The sequence below is a fragment of the Bos mutus genome, chromosome 11 (assembly GCF_027580195.1).
Source record: "Bos mutus isolate GX-2022 chromosome 11, NWIPB_WYAK_1.1, whole genome shotgun sequence".
NCBI classification, from domain to species: domain Eukaryota; kingdom Metazoa; phylum Chordata; class Mammalia; order Artiodactyla; family Bovidae; genus Bos; species Bos mutus.
Window position 1 is genome coordinate 38,097,847 of NC_091627.1, and position 22,684 is coordinate 38,120,530.

General features: G+C 50.6%; 1 protein-coding gene across 1 annotated transcript in view; it reads left to right on the forward strand.

Annotated features, from left to right (window-relative positions):
• EHD3 (EH domain containing 3) overlaps positions 1-12,639 on the forward strand; it is a 29,318-nt gene extending 16,679 nt beyond the window's left edge. The window contains exons 4-6 of the mRNA XM_005893604.3: positions 6,254-6,666; positions 7,369-7,533; positions 10,439-12,639. Coding sequence (XP_005893666.1) covers positions 6,254-6,666; positions 7,369-7,533; positions 10,439-10,966 — 1,106 coding nt within the window. The 3' untranslated portion in view covers positions 10,967-12,639. The remainder of the gene's footprint in view (positions 1-6,253; positions 6,667-7,368; positions 7,534-10,438) is intronic.
• The last annotated feature ends 10,045 nt before the right edge of the window (positions 12,640-22,684 follow it).

A 22,684-nucleotide genomic window follows, 5' to 3' on the forward strand; every position in this document is an offset into this window, starting at 1 on the left:
AGGGTAATCACTTGACCTCGTGTTGTCCACAGACAGTAATGGAAACTTGGACATCAGCTCTGGAACTGGATCACAGTGAGCTCCCTTCTTTTGTTTTTATGACACCCAGGGCCTCCCTGTTAAACAGCACCAGGGCAATCTATCAATACAATGGCCTTCCTTGCAGTTGTGCAGTGCACTGCCTGTGCAACTGTACATGGCAACCCTGCTTCTAGAGATGCCTGCCTTCCTCAGCTTCTGTTCCATTCTGTTCTTTTCCTATTCCTCTTTCTCCTGACTTTATCTTTGGACCTCAATGGCTTCTCTACAGTAAACTGGGGGCTCAGTTTTCCTGCCTGCCCTTCCTATCTCCTTCCCACCCCATGACAACTGCCACCAGGTCTCTCCCCACTTCTGGGAGAAGTGATAGCCCAGTGTGTGTCTCTGCAGACCCGTTTGATCTCTGCCCTCCTGAGCCTAGACTATAAATGCAGCTGCCGGCAAAGTAGCCTGGGATAAAAACAAGAGCTGAGAGCTGAGCTGCCAGTCCTGCATCATCAGCCTGGGGCAGGGCTGACCTCAGCACTCCACAGAGACCAGGAAAATAGAGGGTGGGGATTGGATACCCTCAGATATCAGGGACACCCCAGATAAGGAAAGTTTCTAGTATGAAGACCACCCCCCATCCTTCACAATCAGCCATAGAATTCGGTAGTTCAGTGTTTACCTATATGCATATAATCCTCTGTCTATATACATCACGCCTCCCTTCACACATCCCCCCATGCACGCACACAGGCTATGTGCACAGAACCAAACACTCTTCCTGTGGCCTTTAGCCTAGGCTCTCAGAACTCTGGGTTTGGCCACAGCACAGATTTGGTGCTTCTTGCCTTCCTGCAGCCCAGGGCCAGGATAGTCCTTGGATAGCCCAGCAGGCACACACCAGACCGAGGCGGTGAGTCAAGCCTGAAATCCAGCCATGTTCCGCTCACTGAGCCTCATGCCAGGGTCAAGGCTGTGTCTCACCAGGGAAACAAGGCATCGTTATCACATTTCCACTGAGCCTCTTCTGGGCCAAGGCCTGGTGCGCCACTTCTCCCAGAGGCCCCTCCCAGGCCTCAGACTTCACAGGTGGAGCACTCAGGCGCCAGGCCAGAGCTGGGCCAAGTGTGGTCCTTGGTCAGGGCTTGGCCCCTCTGCCCAGATCTGGGGGTGTCTCGTGTGTCTTGTGGGAGAGTGGAAGCAGGGACGTCCGGGAACCTGAACCTGGGAAGTCCCAGCCCACACTGTCTCTGGATGCAGATGCTTTGGGGTGGGCGGGAGAGGGGCAGGGAGGCAGTTGCTGGAAGTGACAGGATGTGTCCAGCCCGGGACTCATTACTGGGAAGAAGCAAGGATGCAGCGGAAGAGGAAGGCTCCGGAAGCCTGAGTGTCCTCACACTTGGGAACCACATTTCCTGTCCGCCTCCCAGCTAGAAACCCCAACAGGCCCCACCTTAGAAAAGCAACCCCACGGTGCACTGCACACATCACTCCAGCGGACCCCACCCTGTGCAGGTGAGCTCAGCAGGGCCGGAGCAGGAGAACACTTGCCCAGGTCACACAGCCGGGATGGGAACTCTGGTCTCCTGCTTCCCTGTCCAGTAGCTTTTCAGCACATTAGCATAGCCTGCCTGCCCACGAGGAGCTCAGAGAAGAGGAATGGGGGCACGCTCTCCTCTGCAGATCAGGGGGCACTCTCTCCTCTGCAGATCAGGGGGCACTCTCTCCTCTGCAGCTTTCCCCTGGAGAACCCGGAGGGTCAGGGCCAATCCTCAGTCTCCCGTCCCTGGCCTGTTCCTGGCGCCCTCACTTAGGGACCTCCAGGCCCCCGGACCACATGCTATACATACACATGTAGGGTTGTCACATGCCAGGGCGGAGTAGCAGAGTCCCGAGTCCCTTCAAAAGGGTGCACGGACACCTTGTGGCCGCCTGGGAGGCCTGGGACAAGGCTGTTGGGCCGCTTTTCAAGGTGACTTCTGGGAGGCATGTAGTGTGGTCTTTGTCATCTTAACTGGTCCCACACTTTGCAAGCTGATACCTTCTAATTTCTCTTTCTCTAAGATGTCTTTAAATCTTGACAAATTCTGGAACAGGACCTTTTATGTACCCACCTCAAATAAGCTCAGCGCCCAGAGCTCCAGCCTTGCAGGGCTTTGAGCCGAGAAGGGAACACAGAGGGGAGTCAGGATCTGGGTCCTAGCCCCAAGTTTACCACCACCTGGCTGTGTGAGCTGGGGCGAGCCCCTTCACCTCTCTGTTCCCTCTCCCTTCCCTGTTAGATGTTTCTGCCTGTTTACCTCCTGGCACATGGAGAGTTATGAGAGTCAGATGAGACTGTGTGGCTGAAAATACCAAGAAATGTGCTGCCTTGTCAGCACCCTTGCACTGCTTCTCAGGCTGTGAAGGAAGCTGGTTGATGACTAAGGAGTTGCTGCACTTATTGTTGTTTGTCTCATTGATTTCCTCCTGCCTGGAATTACTTAGAAATGCTTTCTTCCTTCCAGTGCCCTGGAGCCTGCCTGGGGTGGGGGGCAGGCCTGTAGGCTGCCCAGGTTCTGCTCCAGGGGCCTGCTCACCCGCTCTCCCAGAGGAGGCAGACTTGCTACCTGTAATTCCAGGATGGCCAGCTTCACCATCAGTCTTCCAGAGCTTGAATCTCCCACCACCCACTAGTCCACATTTCATGAGCCTTTGGGCTACTGCAGGGAATTGAGAGCTCTGTTGTGGGGCTCTGAGCCGTTCCCAGGACCAGTGAGGGAAAGGGGGTTCACCACCCCAGATGTCCCGACAGAGCCTCCAGACTGAGTCTGGGCCCTCCCCATGGCTCTCTTGTAACCAAGGTTCTACCATTGATCCCTCACCAGTCAGTCATTTGTATCCCCATTTTACAGCTGAAAAACTGAGGTTCAGACTTGCCTAAATCCACACAGAAACTAAATGGGAGAGCAGCCCATTCCCCTTTCCTGAATAGGTCTACTCCGTGCTTTTCTGATGCTCCCATTCCTGGATCTGCATAATCTCAGTCTACAAAACCAATTAGATACCCAGCCTGGAGCCCGCAAGGCTCTATAGCCAGGAGCAGGGAGGCTGAGCTTCAGAGAGCTGACAGAGTCATTGCTTGACTCTCATTTCCTCATAGCCACACCTGGGGAGGAAGCTTTCTCAGCATCCCCCCCACTGGTAATTTGATAGCCAGCCCTGCCAGAGCAAGCAGAATTTGCAAAAGTGGAAGGATGAAGAGGAGGCCTCGGTGCTTCTGAAATCCTAGAAAGGGTTCCCAGAAGCCATCTGCCTGCCCTCAGGCAGGAGCAGCCTTCATATGGGCACCCAGGACATCGAAGACAGCAGCCCCCAGCCTTCCTTCCCCCGGATTAACAAGCAAAGAGACCAAGGACCAGAGAAGGAAGGCTTCTTGCCCCAAGACACACAGCAAGTTGATAGCTGAGCAGAAACTAGAGGTGGGCGTGTCCAGACCAGTGCTCTTCAAATGACCCCTTGAGAGCACACCCAAGTCATAGAAACTCGGGCTTGAAAGAAGCCTCATAGAGGGGCAGAGCCATAGGAGCAGCCAGGGTCACAGGCAGTCTCACCTGCATCCTTGTTGTTGATTGGATCCTCACAGCCAGCCTCTGGCAGGGCATGGTGGGTTCTGTAACTAGAGAAAGCAAGGTTCGGAAAAAGGAGACCGGCACTTGATAGGAACAGATCACCTTTAATGAGGCGAGAAGGGGCAGCAGTCAGATTAGTGAGCTGCTGTGCTAAGTCAAAAAGAGAGTAGGTATATATAGAAAACATAGATGCAGAGATACATCGTTTTGAGGGGGTCTGTTTTTCCTCATGATTATTTTTGATTAGTTAGCTTTCAGCAACTGGCGCAAGGAATTCCTGAGACCAGCTGGAGACTGGGATTAGCTGGGAACTGAATGTAATCAATCTCAATGTCCATTCCTTTCTTCGGGGGAGAAAGTTCTTTATCTGTATAGAATGATGGGGAGGATCTGGAGGGGAGTTTTAACTCCAGGCTATTTTGAGCCTTGTAGCTTTCCTTCAGGTCCAATTCAGAGACCAGGAAACCGAGGCCCAGGGATGGCTTATTCACTGTCCCTGGGATGTAAAAGGCAGACCAGGTCTCACATTTCAGTTCTGAGCAGCACGTGCTGATAGAGCACCTACTGTGTGCCGGGGACCATGCTGAGAGCAGGGAAGCAGAGGAGGATGTGCAGGCCCTGCCCCGCCAGCTCCCGATGCAGCAGGAGGACAATGCATCCTGATGGTTCCCTGGGTCAGCCGAGAGGCCGGCACCTGCCTGAGGGGCACCTGACCCAGCCGTAGGGACGGGCACGGCCCTGTTCTGGCAGCATGACCCGGTGTCATCCCTCTCTTGCCCCTCCCCACGCGGGGTCCCATCAGGCTTCCGGGATTTGCCCCACTCCCTCCAGGTCTTTGCAGCGGAGGCTCCTTGTGCAAGGCTACCATCACTGTGGACTGGCGAGGGCTCAGAGGCCGGGAGCCTCTTCTCTGTAGCTTCGCTGGCCCCTTCGATCTCCCTAGCCCATGGAGGGGTGATTGGAGAGCTGGGCTTAGAGCCCGAAGACCTGCGTTCTGGTCCTAAGCCCTGGGCAGTCTCAGCGGCTTGCTTTGAGCCGTGTCAAGTGTCCAGGACTAGTGGCTCTGACTGCCCAGCTGACGGTGAGCAGTTGCCACCAGCGGCCACATGAGGTGTGCTGAGCAGTGAGGGCTGAAATCTACCACACAGGAGGGAGGGACATAGGGAAGGGGCAGCCTGCTCTTCGCAGCCGTCCTCCCCATAGCCGGCACCACCACAGCCAAAACCTTGTCCGGCTAGATTTGGGAGCAGGCCTCAGCAGAAGGGCAGAGGCCACTGAGCCCCACTGCCCTCCCCAGCCACAGCAGAGGGCAAGCTTGCTGGTTCCAGGCACCGCAGCAGCAAGGTCGCGACCTGTTTTCCAGGTTGTTGGGGCACTGGGGCCCGGAAGTCAGTTTGCCTTGATTTTCTGAGCCCTCTGCCCGCTTTCCTGCCTATGGCTCTGAGGGGCTGCCTTCTGGAGGTGAGGTGAGAGCCGCCCTCCACCTGGCTGTGCTGAGGAAGATTAAATCTAGCCAGAGCCAGCCCTTGGAAGGGACGGTGGAGGGAGTGGGTGCAGGCTGCAGGCCCCCCGGTGCAGGCAGGCAGGGACCTTGGGGCTCAGTGGAGCTGAGTCCGGCCTGGGCACAAGGAGGGGAGCAGGAGGCAGGGGGCTCACAGGTGCAGGACCACTGCCCGCAGGACTGTGTAGGGTGCCCAGGGCCCTGTAGCCAGGTCTAGTCCTGAACACCCCCTCCCCAACACATACACACATACACACACACCAGCAATTGACTCTCCTCTCATCTCTGAGTCTCTCCTCTGGAAAGTGGGACTGTGCCTGCCTCAGAGGGTGGTGTGGGGGTGAATTGAGGTCGTGATGTGAACTGAATCGAAGTCTGAGGCTCTAACAGTCTCTCCAGGGATTCTGCTGTACTCATGCCGAGGACCTTGTTACGGGCGAGCAGGGCTGCTTGCCTCTCTCTCAATGGCAAGGCAGTTGCCGGATGACCCTCCCTGGTCTCTAATCTTCCTCTGTGAGACAGGGCGGGAACTTATGGCTTTTTCCTTTTGGCTCAGTCTCCCACTCAGTGGTGGCAGAGAGCTGTGGGACCCCAAGGTCTCTGCCTGTAAAACCCTGTGGTGTTGGGAGCCAGGGTCTTTGAGCCCACCCAGAACCTAAGGAAGGGCTCCTACCGCCCTGCCAGCGGTGTGGCAGTGGGAAGCGACAGAAGGCCCAACACTTCCATCCTTATCCCGGCGCTGCTGCTCCTGGGCTGTGTGCCCTCGAGCAAGGCACTTTACCTCTGTAAGCCTTACATTCCCATCTATTGCCCTTTATATGGAAGAGGAGACTGAGAGGTGAATCTGCTTCCTCTCTAGCTGCTAGGTGAGCTGAGCATCTCTGGTCCTTAAAAATCTATTAACTAGATACTATTCGTATGCCCATTTATAGATGGAGAAACTGACTCAGAGACAGTCAGTAACTGGCTCAAGGCCAAATAGTGAAAAGATGGAGGAGCCAGAGTTGAACCCAGATCTGACTCCTGAGACCATGTTATTTCCACTGCACTGCCGCCTCACCCCAAATCCCTACCCTTCACCCCAAAGGCCCTACCCCCTGACTCTGCTCTGCCACAGGGTACGACTTCGCTGCTGTCCTCGAGTGGTTCGCCGAGCGGGTGGACCGCATCATCCTGCTCTTTGACGCCCACAAGCTGGACATCTCCGATGAGTTCTCGGAAGTCATCAAAGCCCTCAAGAACCACGAGGACAAGATGCGAGTGGTGCTGAACAAGGCTGACCAGATAGAGACGCAGCAGCTGATGCGGGTGTACGGGGCCCTCATGTGGTCCCTGGGGAAGATTGTCAACACGCCCGAGGTGATCCGGGTCTACATCGGCTCCTTCTGGTCCCACCCGCTTCTCATCCCAGACAACCGGAAGCTCTTTGAGGCCGAGGAGCAGGACCTGTTCAGAGACATCCAGAGCCTGCCCCGAAACGCTGCCCTGCGCAAGCTGAATGACCTCATCAAGAGAGCCAGGCTGGCCAAGGTGAGGCTGCCTCCAGGAGAGGGCCAGCATGGGCGGGGCTGGTGGTTTGGGGATGGGGTCAGCTGCAAGGTGAGAGGGCCACCGCCTGCAGCCCTGAGCTATTGTCTGCCCATGTGAAGATGTCCGGTAGTCACTGCCTTGTGAGCATCAGCCATGCGCACTCGGAGTGGGTGAGGCAGGGTAGTGTGGTGGTTACGATGACATGCCCTGGTGTCAGATGGCCAGGTCGGAGTCAACTCCATAGTTTACAGTGTGATCCCAACCTCAGCAAGGCCCTTAGTTGCTCTGTGCCTGCTTCCACATCTGTGAAATTAAAGGGTTAGAAGACAACATAGAATAAAGATGGGAAAGCCCTCATCACAGTGCCTGGCATCCTCACAAGTGCTTTGTTCGTGTTAGCTGTTGTTACAGTCTTCCTCATCAACATCATCATCAGAATTACCATCCCTGTTACTGCTTTGACCTCAACCTCCTCACAAGCTCCCCTTTCCCCAAGATCTAGTGAAACAGCTCAGTGCTGTAAGCAATGGAAGAGAAAGAGGATGGAGACAACTTATTTCAGAAGTAGGAGCAGGAGCGGAGATTTGTGGGAAAAGATGGGGTGAGAGGTGCCCTGGAGGGAAGGAAAGAACTTGATCTTGATGGTAAAGGAAAGAACTAGAGGTCTTGATCTGAAGGCTTCTCCCTGCCCCTGTTATTCAGGTTCACGCCTATATCATCAGCTCTCTGAAGAAGGAGATGCCCTCCATGTTCGGAAAGGACAACAAGAAGAAGGAGCTGGTGAACAATCTGGCTGAGATTTATGGCCAGATTGAGCGGGAGCACCAGATCTCACCTGGGGACTTCCCCGCCCTGAAGAGGATGCAGGTAACCAGGGTCTGGGGCCTCCAGGAAAGGGACAAGCTGACTGAGCAGCTCAAGCTTGGAGTAGACCACCCTAGGATGTCCTGGGGATACTCAGCCCAGAATCAACAGGCAGGCAGGTAGCCCTGGGCCTGCCCTTCCTGCTTGGCTGACACTGGCCCAACAGGTGCCAGACCTGGGCCCTGGGAGAAACATGGAGACCCGGTGCTCCCAGTGAGCAGCGGTGTTAGAGGGGGCTCTGATACCTCCAGCTTATGACCTTCCCTTGTCCTGGTCACCACCAGTTTGGAATCCTCACCACATCACGTGAAACAGGACGAGTCACCTGACATCTCTTGGCCCTTCATTGCCTAAGTTTACTGCTGAGATCTGCCTTGGCAGTGATTTGAACATACGCCACCGAGAAGCAGAAGTCTGCACAGGAGTTTGTCATCTTTGGGTTGCACCATGGGCGCCTCTCTTGGGCCAGGGTCGGTCACACATAGTTTCTTATGTCCCCCAAAACAACCCTCTGGGGGAGGCATGTCATCCCCCTTTCACAGGTGAGCAAACTGAGGTTTACAAATGTAATTAACCTGCCTGTGGTTTTAGTAATGTTTACGTAGGCTGCAAATAGAAACCCCAGGAGCTGTCCAAGGTCTAAGCAAAAACCTACCACACCCTGCTAACTGGATCCTCTTTAACATTCTGTCTCTTGTCTACATGTTGAGGCTACAAAAGCACCACCTTATATGGATATTGTGAGCAGAAATCAGATTAATGTTTGTAAGGTAGTTAGCATGGCCTGGCACAGACTATGCTGTTTAAATGCAGTAGCAAGTTAGGTGAGATTTCTCCAGTAGAGGAGGCAGGGAGATGACCACAAGGAACCTACCCCTGCATGATTTTTGCAACTCTCCATGATTCTGTAATTATTTAAAAAGGAAAAGTTTTCAAGAATTAGGGAATTAGGAAAAATAGCAAATGGAGTAGTAATATTGTTTTTGCCCTTGTTGCTCAGAGGGTTTCAGAACATCAGTGTAGTCCCAAATGTATGCATTTTTGCTTTCCTATCTAGTAAAAGAAAAAGAAAGAAAAACATAGACGTCCAGAGTATGCATTTGTTTGTGTATCCATTCGTTCCTGTAACTATCCACATCGAGCCAGTCACTTGTTTCAGAATTGTTTTCACATAATTTGGGCTTCAACTTTCAGTTTCTCTTTCTGTTAAGAATTTAATGATCTGTAAGCAAACTTTGGGGAAGATGACATTTGAAAGGGATCATATGACTTTTTAACGTGAGGAATTCTTTTGCAACACAGATGGTTTCACCTTCTCGCTTGTTTGCCCACCTGATGTCAGGTTCTGTTAAGGATGCTGGTTCAGTACATAAAGAACTGTACTGTGGGGACATGTGTGTGGGCTGATGGGAGTACTCATTGTGGAAGACACTGGGACCCCTAGTTGGGAGCCCACAAAACACACCTCGACATGGACAGGCTGGGAGAGGCAGGGACCAGGGAGGTTGTGCCCAAGGGCAGGAGAAAGGGCTTGTCTGCTCCACCCTCCACATCGCTCCCAGCCCCACCCTGGAATGGAGGTAAGGATGCCCAGGCTCACACTTGGTCTTGAAATATAGCCATGAGTGTTTTCTAAATTTTTCTGTAGTGTGCTTGTCCTGAGACTGTCCCCTGTAAACTGACCTCCTCCCAGTATCCCGAGATTGCTGTGGCCAGAGCCAGGGTGGAAGCCAGAAGCTCTCATCTTGTCATTATAGCGGCCAAGGAGAATTTGGGGATATTTGAGACCTGGGACCTTTAAAAATGGCAAAGACATGCAAAGCAGAACACATTTCTTTTACCATGGAGTGTGGTGGTCATGGGAAGACAAGGAGGGGAGCTTTTATTAAAGCTGCCAACCTGCTCCTGCCTCCTGAGTCAGAACCCTCAGGGAGAAGCTGATCATTGAAAAATCCCTCAAGCATCCTGATTAAGAACCACTGGCTTGGGAATGACCTTTGGCTTCTACTGTGATTTATTTCTCATTGCCTGTACCTCCCTTTTTCCTTCCTGAATGGTGATAGAATGTGATTTCCCACTCTCAGAAGGTCACAAGGAAAAGAATGAGCTCATGTAGTGGAGTGTGTTTTCAAGTGTAACCCTTATTGAAGTACAGACCCACATGACTCAGTCTCAGAGGGGTGGTGCATTCAAGAGCCACTCACTGTTCAATCAATAGCCAAAAGGAACTGAGAAATTTAATGACTGTTGTCCCTTGGAATGCACCTGGGATTGGTTCCAGGACCCTCCACAGATACCAAAATCCATGGATGCTCAAGTTCATTATAATATAAAATGATGTAGTATCCACAAAAGCTGAGCCCTCAGATATGGAGGCCTGACTGTATTTGCTTCCTAGAACACTAAAGGAATCCAAACAGATCAAAATGAAGTGAAAGTGAAAGTCGCTCAGTCGTGTCCAACTCTTTGCAACCCCATGGACTATACAGTCCATGGAATTCTCCAGGCCAGAATACTGGAGTTGGTAGCCTTTCCCTTCTCCAGGGGATCTTCCCAACCCAGGGATCGAACTCAGGTCTTCAATTGCCGCCAGATTCTTTACCAACTGAGCCACCAGGGAAGCCCAAGAATACTGGAGTGGGTAGCCTATCCCTTCTCCAGCAGATCCTCCCAACCCAAGAATCAAACTGGGGTCTCCTGCATTGCAGGCAGATTCTTTACCAACTGAGCTATCAGGAAAGCCCCAAACAGATCAAACCAGTTGTTAAATCCTTCTTCTCCAACCCCTGCAATTAGCCTCTCTCCTGAAAAATCCACCAAAAGTCAATATATCTTTTGTCTCTTTCTCTCGTATCTTTTCTGGGCCCACTGTCTTCTGTCCTCACCTTTTTTCTCTCTCTCTTCCCAGGACCAACTACAAGCCCAGGACTTTAGCAAATTCCAGCCCCTGAAAAGCAAGCTGCTGGAGGTGGTGGATGACATGCTGGCTCATGACATTGCCCAGCTCATGGTGCTGGTGCGCCAGGAGGAGACCCAGCGGCCCGCCCAGATAGTGAAGGGTGGAGCATTCGAGGGCACCCTCCATGGCCCCTTCGGGCACGGCTATGGGGAGGGGGCCGGGGAGGGTATAGATGATGCCGAGTGGGTGGTGGCCAGGGACAAGCCCATGTATGATGAGATCTTCTACACCCTGTCACCGGTGGATGGCAAGATCACGGGCGCCAATGCCAAGAAGGAGATGGTGCGCTCCAAGCTGCCCAATAGCGTGCTGGGCAAGATCTGGAAGCTTGCCGACATCGACAAGGATGGCATGCTGGATGATGAGGAGTTCGCACTGGCCAACCACCTCATCAAGGTCAAGCTGGAGGGGCATGAGCTGCCCAACGAGCTGCCCGCCCACCTTGTACCCCCCTCCAAAAGGAAGGCCACCGAGTGATGGGAGGCGGGGAGGTCCAGAGCAGGCAGGTGTTAGAGGAGATGGGAGAGGCAATCACACACACACACACACACACACACACACACACACACACACACACACAGATGTTGAGACTGGCACTGCAGATTAAGAGGGAACAAGGATCCCCAGGTTTCCAGGATACATCTCCAAGTGCTCAGAATTGGCTGAAACACAGAAGCACCCAGAGTCCCAGGAATCATGCCTCAGTCTCCATCCCTCTTTCCCTCCCTGGTCCCACTGCCCAGAGACCCACCTTCTCCTGTGGAGGCCGTTCACTCGGCCACAGATGGCCCACCCACCTCCAGATTCCCCAGACCCAGAGCAGACGGAAAAGGCTTTTCACTTAATAGACAATCCACTTTTTTCTATGCTTTATCCCCACCTCTTTGACTTGCTAACATGAAATCTGCTCTGGGGCCAAGAGATGGGAGGGGAGGGGGCTTCCGCAGGGAGGGGAGTGAAGGGGGAAGTGTCCTCAGGGAACCAGACCCCAGACTTGAAGAGACGTAGCCACAACCATGAGCCCTCTTCTTTCCCATGCTGAGGCTCTGACTGCCTCGGCAGACCTGGCTTTAAACTTGCTTGCATTTCCTTTCAAAGAATCCCGGAACCAGAGAGAGAAGGGAAAAACTTGGCAGGAAAGAAAACAAAGAAACTGCCCTGTTATCTGTTGCTCTCGTAGCCAGTCAATGGTGGTTTTATTCCACAGATTTTGTGAGATCCCTGTTTTTCGCACCTGGCCTCTGTGTGGATGCTTGTACTTGGCACATTTATCCACCCCTTCTGAGTGCCAGGAGCTGCATCAGGCGCTTCATATACCTTATTCCAAGTTGTCCTTAACCACTCTCCAAGGAAGTCTGTGTTAGCCCCTCCCATTTGAGCCTGAGACTCAGTAGAGTTCGGGTGACCCTCCCGGGTCACACAGCTCACATGTGATGGGGCTAGGGCCACAGACTCTGCCCTCTGCTGTGATGATGGACAGGATCCCTGTGTTTCTGGCTAATGACAAACTGTAAAGAGTTAGCTGAGCACGCAGGCCCCTCACGGGCTCCCAGAGAAGGCTGGCAAGGGAGAGGGGCCAGCCAGCACTTGGTGGGCCATCAGTCTGGCCATCTGTCACAGCACAGAAGCAAACCGTGCCTTCTGGCGATTCGCCCCATGTTCCCAACCTCACAGAAGCCCAACAGCAGCAGCAGGAATGTGAGCTGGCCTGTTGGGTGCCGTTTGCCTCTGACTCTGCTCCGCCTCCCACCCCGCAGCCTGAATCATCCCGGCTCAAATGCAGCCTCCAACTCTTCTCAAGTGGGACCTCCTGCTAACTGTTGAGAAGGCCAGTTCAAGAGGTCTGAGGCCATGTTCTCTGCAGGACCCACGACTCTGCAGTGTCTGGCAAATCCCCACCATTCCTGATGCCCTACAGCCACCCTTACAGCCTCTCCCTTGGCTTGCTTTGTGGCCACTGAACCAATCACTTTGTATGCTATGCTCCTACTGTGATGGAAAACAAAAACAAGTATAAGTTATTTTGTATCTATGTTCAGACTATATAGAAAATATTCTATGTATCTACAATGTGCTTACTACTGCAGTGCATTTGTCATTAGTATTCATGTTAATACAGCACATTTATCCTTTGGTATCTGCTTGGCCATGGAGCATGATTACGTGGGAGGCTGACGGAGAGGAGTTTGGTTCTTAACTCGGGCATCTCTGGCAGAGGATCGGGGCCACCCATAGCCAGCATCCACAGGTAGCGTCCCGTTGGCCTGGTGCTTCTCCAGGCCCACTGACTACCCAGGCTGCCTGGTGGAACCACCCTGCCACTCTGGAGGGAAGATGGTCCCCAAATCCTGGGCTTCCTTCTGCATCCACACATTTCTCTTTCTCATGAAATGAAGACCAAAGGAAAACCAAGGCACAGAGGTCCAGCCTCCTCTAATTCAGGTGCCAAGCCCTCAGAGGACCATTTCTCAGCTCTATCCTTTATTTCAACTGAAGAGGAATGGGAAGGACAGCAGAGTGAGGGGAGGTTTCTGTCCTTCTTTTAGATGGAGAGGGCTGTCTGTCGGTCCCCTCACCCCGCCTTTGCACACACACGTGCCACTTTCCTGCCCTTCCTTTCCCCGTGTCTCTGCCCTCCCTTCTTCAAGGCTCCACCCCGGAGAGATCTGGGAGGCATGGGAATTCCGTGTTGACACTTCTCCCATCTCCTGAGAAAGAGGAAATGGTGTTTGAACCTTCTCCTCACAGATGACGGGACAGATGGGGAGCACTTTCTCTGGGGCTGTCCCTCTCCCCCGCTGCCTGGACCTACTGACCTCTCACAGTCTCTGGGGGCTTGGGGAACTCTCCTGCCTCAGCCTGGAGAACATTTAAAGTGGAGGGCAGAGCCTTGTCATGGCAGTCTTGCTGGCAGGAAGCCCTAGAGGCCCCACCGGCCTGGCTTGCCGTTCCCCACACTCAGTCTGGACCACAGAAATGCTCAGATGGGAAGAGCCACACCCTATGCCCCGTCCCCAGAAAACCTGCCCCTGGCACCTGAGCGCTCAGTCTTGTACGGGGAACACTACTGCCATAGCAGGGCCTGGCCTCAGTTTGCAGAATGGTGAGAGGTTGCCCTGCATCACCCCATTCCCATTGGTCTCCTCTGTTCCAGGAGCAGATGTTTGTTTACATGTTAGCTTATTAGCAGAGCCACATTGGGGGAACAGACTTATTTTCCCCGTGAGATGCTAACTAGCCTCCGTACAGATTCAGTCTTATTCTCTAATTTGTCCATCCATCCATGCCTCTATCCATCCATTTTTCTGTTCAGAAGACACTGAGAATCTCCTGCAGAAAAGACCCCAAGATGAGATTCAGACATCCATTGAGCTGTTCAAAAATACTGAATATATGCCATCTGTGCAGGGGGGGACAATTCTAGGTGGATCAAATCAAATCAAGTTCCAGCTCTCAAAGAGCTCACAGCCTAGATGGGGAAGTGAGACATTTATATAAACATCGATAATACAATGAGGAACTATGACAGGTGCTGGATGAGGGTGGGCAGGCAAAGCGGGGGCTCATGAGAGTCAAAAATGGCCTCCAGTAGTGGGGGAGGGTGGGAGACGGGCAGAGAAAGCTGGGGGTGAGGGTGGGGCTCGAGCTGAACCGCAAACCTCCTGGGGTCTGCCTCTCGGGCCCATCGTCTCCCCTCTCTAATCCAAGGAAGACAGGGTTTTTCTACAAAAATAAACACATAGCATTCCCAGCCCACAAAATCATGACAGACTCAGAAAAACTGATGTATCTGAGGAAAGGCATGATGAGAATTTTGCCCCTGGGGACTGTGCTGGTTTCCCACAGGCCATTTCAAGTAAAAATTTTATCAGTATCTTTCAAGTTGAAATTTTCAGTGCTTGGAGGGACAAAAAAATGGTAATAGGAAATGTCAGTAATCCTATTTGGAGCCATGAGGGAAACGGGAGGAAGTAAGGACGCTGCTCTCCCCACCTCCCTGTGGAGGTAATTAGTGTTCCCCACACTGTGGTTCTTGGGTCCTCTAGGCACAGGAAGGACCGAACTTTCCACCCCTTTAAAGTTAGGCTTTGGCTGCCAACTTATGGTGGTTAGCAACATGACCCTTATGGGCAGAAACAAGCATGCAGTTTGCCACATTCTGCTTCTCTTGCCTGGCCAGGATTGCATGTGGGAGCCTTGGTGAGCCCAGGTCCCTGGGTCTCTCTAAAATCCCTTACCAATCTGTACTGGACAGGTGGCACGAGCAAGATACAAACTCTAGTCATTTTAATTATTTTTTAATTTTATTTTATTTAACTTTACAATATTGTATTGGTTTTGCCATATATCAAAATGAATCTGCCACAGGTATACATGTGTTCCCCATCCTGAACCCTCCTCCCTCCTCCCTCCCCATACCATCCCTCTGGGTCATCCCAGTGCACCAGCCCTAAGCATCCAGTATTGTGCATCGAATCTGGACTGGCGACTCATTTCATACATGATATTATACATATTTCAATGCCATTCTCCCAAATGGCATCATCCCACTCTCCCTCTCCCACAGAGTCCAAAAGACTTTTCTATATATCAGTGTCTCTTTTGCTGTCTCGTATACAGGGTTATCGTTACCATCTTTCTAAATTCCATATATATGCGTTAGTATACTGTATTGGTGTTTTTCTTTCTGGCTTACTTCACTCTATATAATAGGCTCCAGTTTCATCCACCTCATTAGAACTGATTCAAATGTATTCTTTTTAACGGCTCCATTGTGTATATGTACCACAGCTTTCTTATCCATTCATCTGCTGATGGACATCTAGGTTGCTTCCGATGGCTAACAAACACATGAAAAGATGCTCAACATCACTCATTATCAGAGAAATGCAAATCAAAACCACTATGAGGTACCATTTCACACCAGTCAGAATGGCTGCAATCCAAAAGTCTACAAGCAATAAATGCTGGAGAGGGTGTGGAGAAAAGGGAACCCTCTTACACTGTTGGTGGAATGCAAACTAGTACAGCCACTATGGAGAACAGTGTGGAGATTCCTTAAAAAACTGGAAATAGAACTGCCTTATGATCCAGCAATCCCACTGCTGGGCATACACACTGAGGAAACCAGAAGGGAAAGAGACACGTGTACCCCAGTGTTCATCACAGCACTGTTTATAACAATCATTTTAATTTTAAGCCACTGACAGTCATGGGCTATTTCTCCTCCAGCATTACCTAAACTATCACAGCCAAAATACCTGCTAAGTTCTTTCCATAGTTCAGTCCATTGAGTAAGTGTACAGGTAAGTCTTCTAGGAGACTGAGCTTCTGCTTTCTCAAGAACCAAGGTCACCTGAAGCTGAGGGCATAGGTGATTGGCACAAAGTCCTTAGTGCCTGAGGCATCTGCTGTAATGTTCCAGACCCGGTCCTTCAATGCCACTTTTTAAGCTGAAGAACTTTGCACTAATGGAGGCAAATACTTAGGACCTGTCTTCTTTCTGTGATTATATAGACACTGAGGATTGACCAAGTGTTTGTCTGCCTTGAGTTAGACAGAGAGTGCACAGGTTGGAAAGAGAAGAACTACAATTCCCAGACTCCCTGGCAACCAGGTTCACATCCTTCAAGTCACATCCTTGTGATTTTAAGTCCTGCCAACCAGATATACTCAAGGGAGAGTTTGCTGAAGTGGATCATGCCAGAGGTGAACCCAGCAGCTAACACAGAAGCTTCCTGACTTTACAGCTTCCTTTTTGTGCTCAAGAAGCTAGAAGACTTGCTTGTGACGTCAGATGAAACAGGGGTCTGCAATAGTGACAGGAATGTACATGATCATACGCCACCTAACTAGGGCACCTGAGCACCGCTGAGATGTGCAAAGAGGACCAGGCTGCAGCAGGGGAGGCTTCCTGGAGGAGGGGTGGGGTGTGTCACCCAACTTGAAAGGGTTAGAAATTTCGGTCCTTCCATACCTAGCATACCCAAGAACCACAGTGTGTGTGTGTGTGTGTGTGTGTGTGTGTGTGTGTGTGTGTGTGTGTGTGTGTGTGTGTGTGGGAGGATACACTGAAGTGGTTCTTGCTGGATAAATGAGCAAGAGAGGAGATGACAGGGCTTTCTAGAAAGAATAATGACTGGGGAATTTTCAAAGTAATAATCTCTTTCTAAGAATCTAGGGGGTATGAATGTATGCACTCAGAACACTTAAGACTATAAAATGAGGAAATGTTTGGAAAAAAAATAGCAGTTCTAGCTCCTCCCATAGAATTTTCATGGGTAGAGTTTCCCCTCCCTAGGCAAGTGTACATGCACGTCAGCATGTACGCACATCACTACCCAAAGAAGACACAGGAAGTGCAGGGCCTGGGGCCACCTAAGTCCAGCATCAAAATTAACCATGTGGCCTCTCTGTGCCCCCATTCATTTTCCCCCTAAGTAGGCATCATTTTAATTATTTGGAGATATCATGAGAACACAAAGAAAGTTCAGCAGTAACATGCACATTGTATATGTAAGCTTTGTTGTTATGTGCTGGAAGAGGCAAGTTCATGTCTCACAGAAGAGGCGAGACTCCTATGCACAGGGGGAAGGAAAGCAACCAAGCCTGAAAAGGCAGAGAGAGAAAGGAGAATGGACAGGAGGTGTGGAGGAGCTGGGAAGCGCAAGGCTTGCAGTGCTTGAATACCTGAAAGGTGCCCTGGGCCCGGAGACTACCTGTAGGGACCCATAGGCCCTAGACCACTGGGGCCCCTGCCACTGGCATAAATGTAGTCCATCCCTGCCTGGACTCCTGGCCACCACAATCTGCTGAGGGCTGTGAACAGTCAAGGTGTACTCACTGGTGGGCTGCAAGGGCAGCATGACAGCCTGGCTCCAGCACAGACCACCTATGGATGTCATAGGTCAGAGAGGTCAGAGCAGATCCTCCAGGGTATTGAACACACCACCCAAATGTCAAATGTTTATCCTCATTCACAAAGTCCCAGAATCACAGCATTGGGTAAGGTGAAGTCTCCTTTCCTGCCAGCCAGTGTTTTTTTAAATAGCATCTCTTGATGTTGGTTTGAGACAAGGAGCTGAGAGGGTAGGAAACACCAGGTTAGAGTAAAGAGGAGATGACCCTCATTGTTTCCCAACCCCATTGTGGGATGGGCACAGGATTTGGTGCACCTTCGAGAGAATCTCAGACATACTGGTGTAATAATGCTGCTGGTGAAATCTGACTTTAGTCCAGGGCTCCTTTTTCACAGCCCACTTCCTCTCTTCTTTTTCTCCTGCTCTCCTTTCCACTCCATCCAGGTTGCCAGAGGACCACTGCTTCCCAGCTGGGCATTCTGCCCTCTCCAGCACATACACACACACCCTCACTCCCAACAGCCATGTCTATTCCCTCTCTCAGGGCTGGGTCCATGGGGACCACTGGCTGACTGGAGGAACCAACAGTCTGCAACTGTGACCATGGGGCCAGATGCTGTGGCTGTGACTCTGGTCGCAGGCACGAATCTAGCAGCATGGCCCCGTGGGAGAGGGCCTGTCAATCCAGCAAAGAAGGCAGGAGATTCAGGGTTGGGTGGGTATTGGGACACACCACCGTGCAGGCACCTGCTCCTATGGAGGCTTCCCCTCTGGATCTTATCTGCTTCCTAAAGGCCTCTACAGCTTTCTCAACAGCACACAGTAATTCCCCTCATTCCAGAAAGTTCCCTCAGTAAGTCCCCTCAGGAACAGACCATGGCATGAAAATAGATAACTGCAAAGAAGTCAGAGGGTGCTTCTTGCCCCAAGAAGAGTAACTGTCCAGGCCCCAGAGCAGATGTAGCTTGTCCTCTTGATCTCGTGGCACATCCAGGGGCCACGGGAAGTGAGGCCTGAGATAATAGCAGCCCTGACCTCTGCAGTGACATTTCCTGGAACTTCTTGAGATGAAGAGAAAACAAGCAAACTGACTCCAAGCTGCTGCACTTGGTCAGACGTCACTCCCCAGCCCTGGGGATTGACCGAACATCTGGTTTGGAATCCAGGTCTCATGGTCTGTGTACAAGCAAGCCCACTTCATGCACCAAGGATTTCAATCAAGCTGTCTTGACTGGATAAGAACAAAAATCTGCAAGCCAGGCTTTTCTAAGACCCAGTTCAAACACTCCCCCCAAGCAAGTGGCTCTTCTACCTCCACCAGCAGCCCCACCACCTGCAGATCCCTAGGGCATCTCTGTCTGCAGCTGCCCCCTCACAAGACTGTCATTTGCATCCTTGTTGATTCTCACCATCCAGGTAATGAACTCCTCCCCAGGGCCTGGAAGGCTTAAGCTAAGCACAGGGCAGGGGTTGCCTTGCTGTGTCACCTGGATTGTCTCAAGTGCTTATGTCCCCAGCTGCAGGGCTGCCAGATGCCAGCCCTTAACTTCAAGACATCTCCAGAAATTGTCCTTGGTGGCAGTGATCTGCCTCCCACGATGCCACCCCCTCTTCCCACGGACAGCTGCACCAGTGAAGGTCAGTGAGGGGCTATAAGAGCCTGGCCCCACCTGGAACAGTTCTGAAGGGCCCTCTCACTTTAGAGCTCCACACGGGCTCAGCCCGCCCCTCGTGACTACATTGCAGCCCAACACCTCCCTCAGCCTCCTCCTGTATCTTTCCCTTCCCCTTTCCAAGAGCATCCTCCAATAAACCTGCTGCATACTAAACTTGAGCTTCTCTGGTGGCTCAGTGGTAGAGAATCCGCCTGCCAATGCAGGAGATGGGGGTTTGATCCCCGCATCGGAAAGATCCCCTGGAGAAAGAAATGGCAACCCACTCCAGTATTCTTGCCTGGGAAATCTCATGAACAGAAAAGCCTGACGAGCTACAGTCCATGGGGTTGCAGAGTCAGACACAACTTAGCAACTAACCAATAACAACAATGCTAAACTCCATCCCAGGGGTGGATGCTTCCCAGGGAAGCCAACCTGCAATAAAAGAAAGGATCTGGCAGAGAGAAGTTGCTCGATAAATACTGGTTGGCACAATTGAACAGTCAATGGTTCAGTGATAAATCCAACCAGAGATTGGTCTCATGGGGACTAGTGAGTTGACCATGCAAATAGAAGAGTCAGCCTTCCCAGAAAATAAGTGCCATGTGGCACCAAAGCTACTTGGCACACCGCAGTGAATTACTGGGAGAAGCTGGCACCATGGAATGCAGGGGAAAAGGTGAAATGGTTCCAGAGTTACACCTCAGGCAGCTCCAGCCAAAGGGTTGTTTATTAGTGATGAGGAGAAGGGCCATAGGACTCTCCTTTGTATAATGAAATTATTTTTTCCAAATCACGCTCAATCTATAATTTTGTCTTTTCTTACTAAAAGCACGTCTCTCCTGTTCTTGGATGTGCTTCAGCTCAGAGAGAGATGGGGGTTCATAGATGATGGAGAGAGCATACTTTGCAAAAGGAAGCATTAGAGGGAAGGACACTTCCTTAGGAGCTGAATTGGTGAAGATGCTGTCCTTAAGCCGAAGTCTAGAACCACTGCGTAGACACTTTTCCACATTAGCTGTGAAAGCCCTAGTGATAAGGATGAGATTGCAATTTTTAATTGCAGACTTGCAGGGTATAATAGAAGATCAGTGGATGAAAAAGAACTGGGGCAACAAAAGAATATCTGATGGGGATCAGCATCTGCAGAGCTGGTTTCCACATCCCAGCGGCCATGGACAAGTAGCAGCTGCCTGGAACACTGATGGGAGGACCCAAGGTACCTTCCGTGACCAATCTACTATGGCTTTGTGGTCACAGAAAGGGGGACAGTAGGACATCCCTCCTAAACTAAAATGTCACCAGTGCTTCAGTGAAGAGGCATCAAATTTATCACCAGAGCCACACTATATATTATGTGTAGTTTTTTAAATAAATAACATTCCCAGGTGGCGCTAGTGGTAAAGAACCTGCCTGCCAATGCAGGAGATGTGAGAGATGTAGCTTCAATCCCTGGGTTGGGAAGATTCCCCTGGAGGAGGGCATGGCAACCCACTCCAGTGTTCTTGCCTGGAGAATCCCATGGACAGAGGAGCCTGGCAGGCCACAGTCCATAGGGCCACACAGAGTCAGACACGACCAAAGCAACTTAGCACACACGCATAAGCTAGACATAGTTAATAGTTTAATGAATTATGTTGATCTTATTCCATAGTCTCAATCATTTTATCATCTTGGAAAAGTCTTGAGAAAAAAGGAAACTTTTCAGGTACTTTCAAGCAACAGGGTGACCTCCAGTGAATTGCTGTGTGAAGACCATGTTGGTCAGAGAGGACAGCACCCCTTGTAGGACATGCCTTCATAAGGCCAGTTCCTGGCTGTGTCTGGCCTAGGCCACAGAAGCACGGGTCCTGGAGCTGAATGGGACCTTGGAAATCATCGTGTCCAACCAGCCTCAGACAGGCACCTATGGAGCTCTGGATCTCTACAACTATCCACCAACACCCGCATGTCTGGACCAAACCTTTCTGGATGTGGTATCTTTCACAGTCACGATATCGTTTTCATAACACTTGCCCAATCGACATATACCCAGAACTGCATCTGTGGGATAATGTGGGAGCAAAATATGGTTGTGGGATATATGGGAGCAAAATATGCTTGTCAGAACCCATAGAAGATTCAACACCGAGAGTGAGCCCTAAGGTTAACTGTGGGCTTTGAGTGATGTGATGCGTCAGTGTGTGTTCATACATTGTCGCAAGCACACCACTCTGGTGGGGGTGTTGAGAGTTGGGGAGGTTGTGTGTATGTGGGGCCAGGGGGTGTATGGAAACTCTCTATATCTTCTGCTCAGTTCTGCCATGAACCTAAAACTGCTCTAAAAATAAAGCCAGTTAATGAAAAAGAAAGAAAGAAATCAGATCCCTCTCTGCCCACATGGCCCTCAGTAGCTGTATGTCACAGTGAAGGAAGTGCTGCCTGGCATGAACTCTGGGGTCTGGGTTACCTGGCTCCCTTCCCATCTCACTGAGACAATACAGTCAACGATTGCTAGGTGTTAAGAGGGGTTGAGTTTTGAGTTGAGGGATCCAGGGTCTAGAGAAGAAAGATTTAAATAGATGCTTATTTTATGTACACACTGCTATATTTTAAATGGATAACCATCAAAGAACTACTTTAAACACTTGGAACTCTGCTTAATGTTATATGGAGTCCTAGACAGGAGGGAAGTTTAGGGGAAAATGAATACATGTATATGTATGGCTGAGTCCCTTTGCTGTGCACCTAAAACTATTATAACATTGTTAATCTGCTATACTCCAATACAAAATAAGAAGTTTTTAAAAAAAGAAAATAGGTGCTCATTTAATTAGCTGTCTGCAAAGCTGCAGCTTATCTTGGGAGCACTTGTCCCCTGGTTCTCATACCTCCTTCTCAGCCCCTCCCATTTCAGTTCTACCATTCAGGGCCTGCCTTTCCAGCATGACCAAGTTTTGAAACCATCATGTCCCATCATTTCTCTCCGTGTTGGTCTCATTTAATCCAGGCATGGAAAAAAAAGACCCAAGATGACTTATTGTTCAGAGAAAAGGAGATAAGTCACGAGAAGGGAAAGAATTTTTTTTTTCCTTACAGCTCAGGAAATGCAACTCTCTAGATAAGTTTCTAAAAATGCACTCTTTCATTTTCTTTTAATACAAAAGCAAAATTTCCCTTGAAAACTAAATGTATCATTCATATGTCTCAAACCAGAGTCATTTTTTTAAATAAAAAAGGCAGATTGAGGGGTGTGGGGAATATGATCGATTTCAACCCACACCCTCTCTCTGCGAGTATTAATCAAACAAGGATGAAGAGTAAGGAGGATGAAGAGTAAGGCAATCCTTCCAATGCTCTTCCCCTGACTTCTTCCCTCTGCCCGAAAAGATTTCATACAAAGTTATTTCAGTTATTGTAGGTTTTGGCCCTAATTCAACAATTTTTCCAAATGTTAGGAGTATCACTGTGTCTACAGGGCTTCAGCATTTGTGTGTGTGTGTGTGTGTGTGTGTGTGTGTGTGTGTAAGACAGCAGCTGAGAGTCTTTGTGTGTGTGTATGTATGTGTGTTGATGTTTGTGTTTGTCCTGTTTCTTCAGTGATACAACAGTTTTGAAGGGTACCTGAGAACAACTTTGCAAAACAGAATCTTCCTATCCTGTCTCTTTTAAGAAATTCCAGTTTTGGAAAGGCACTACTG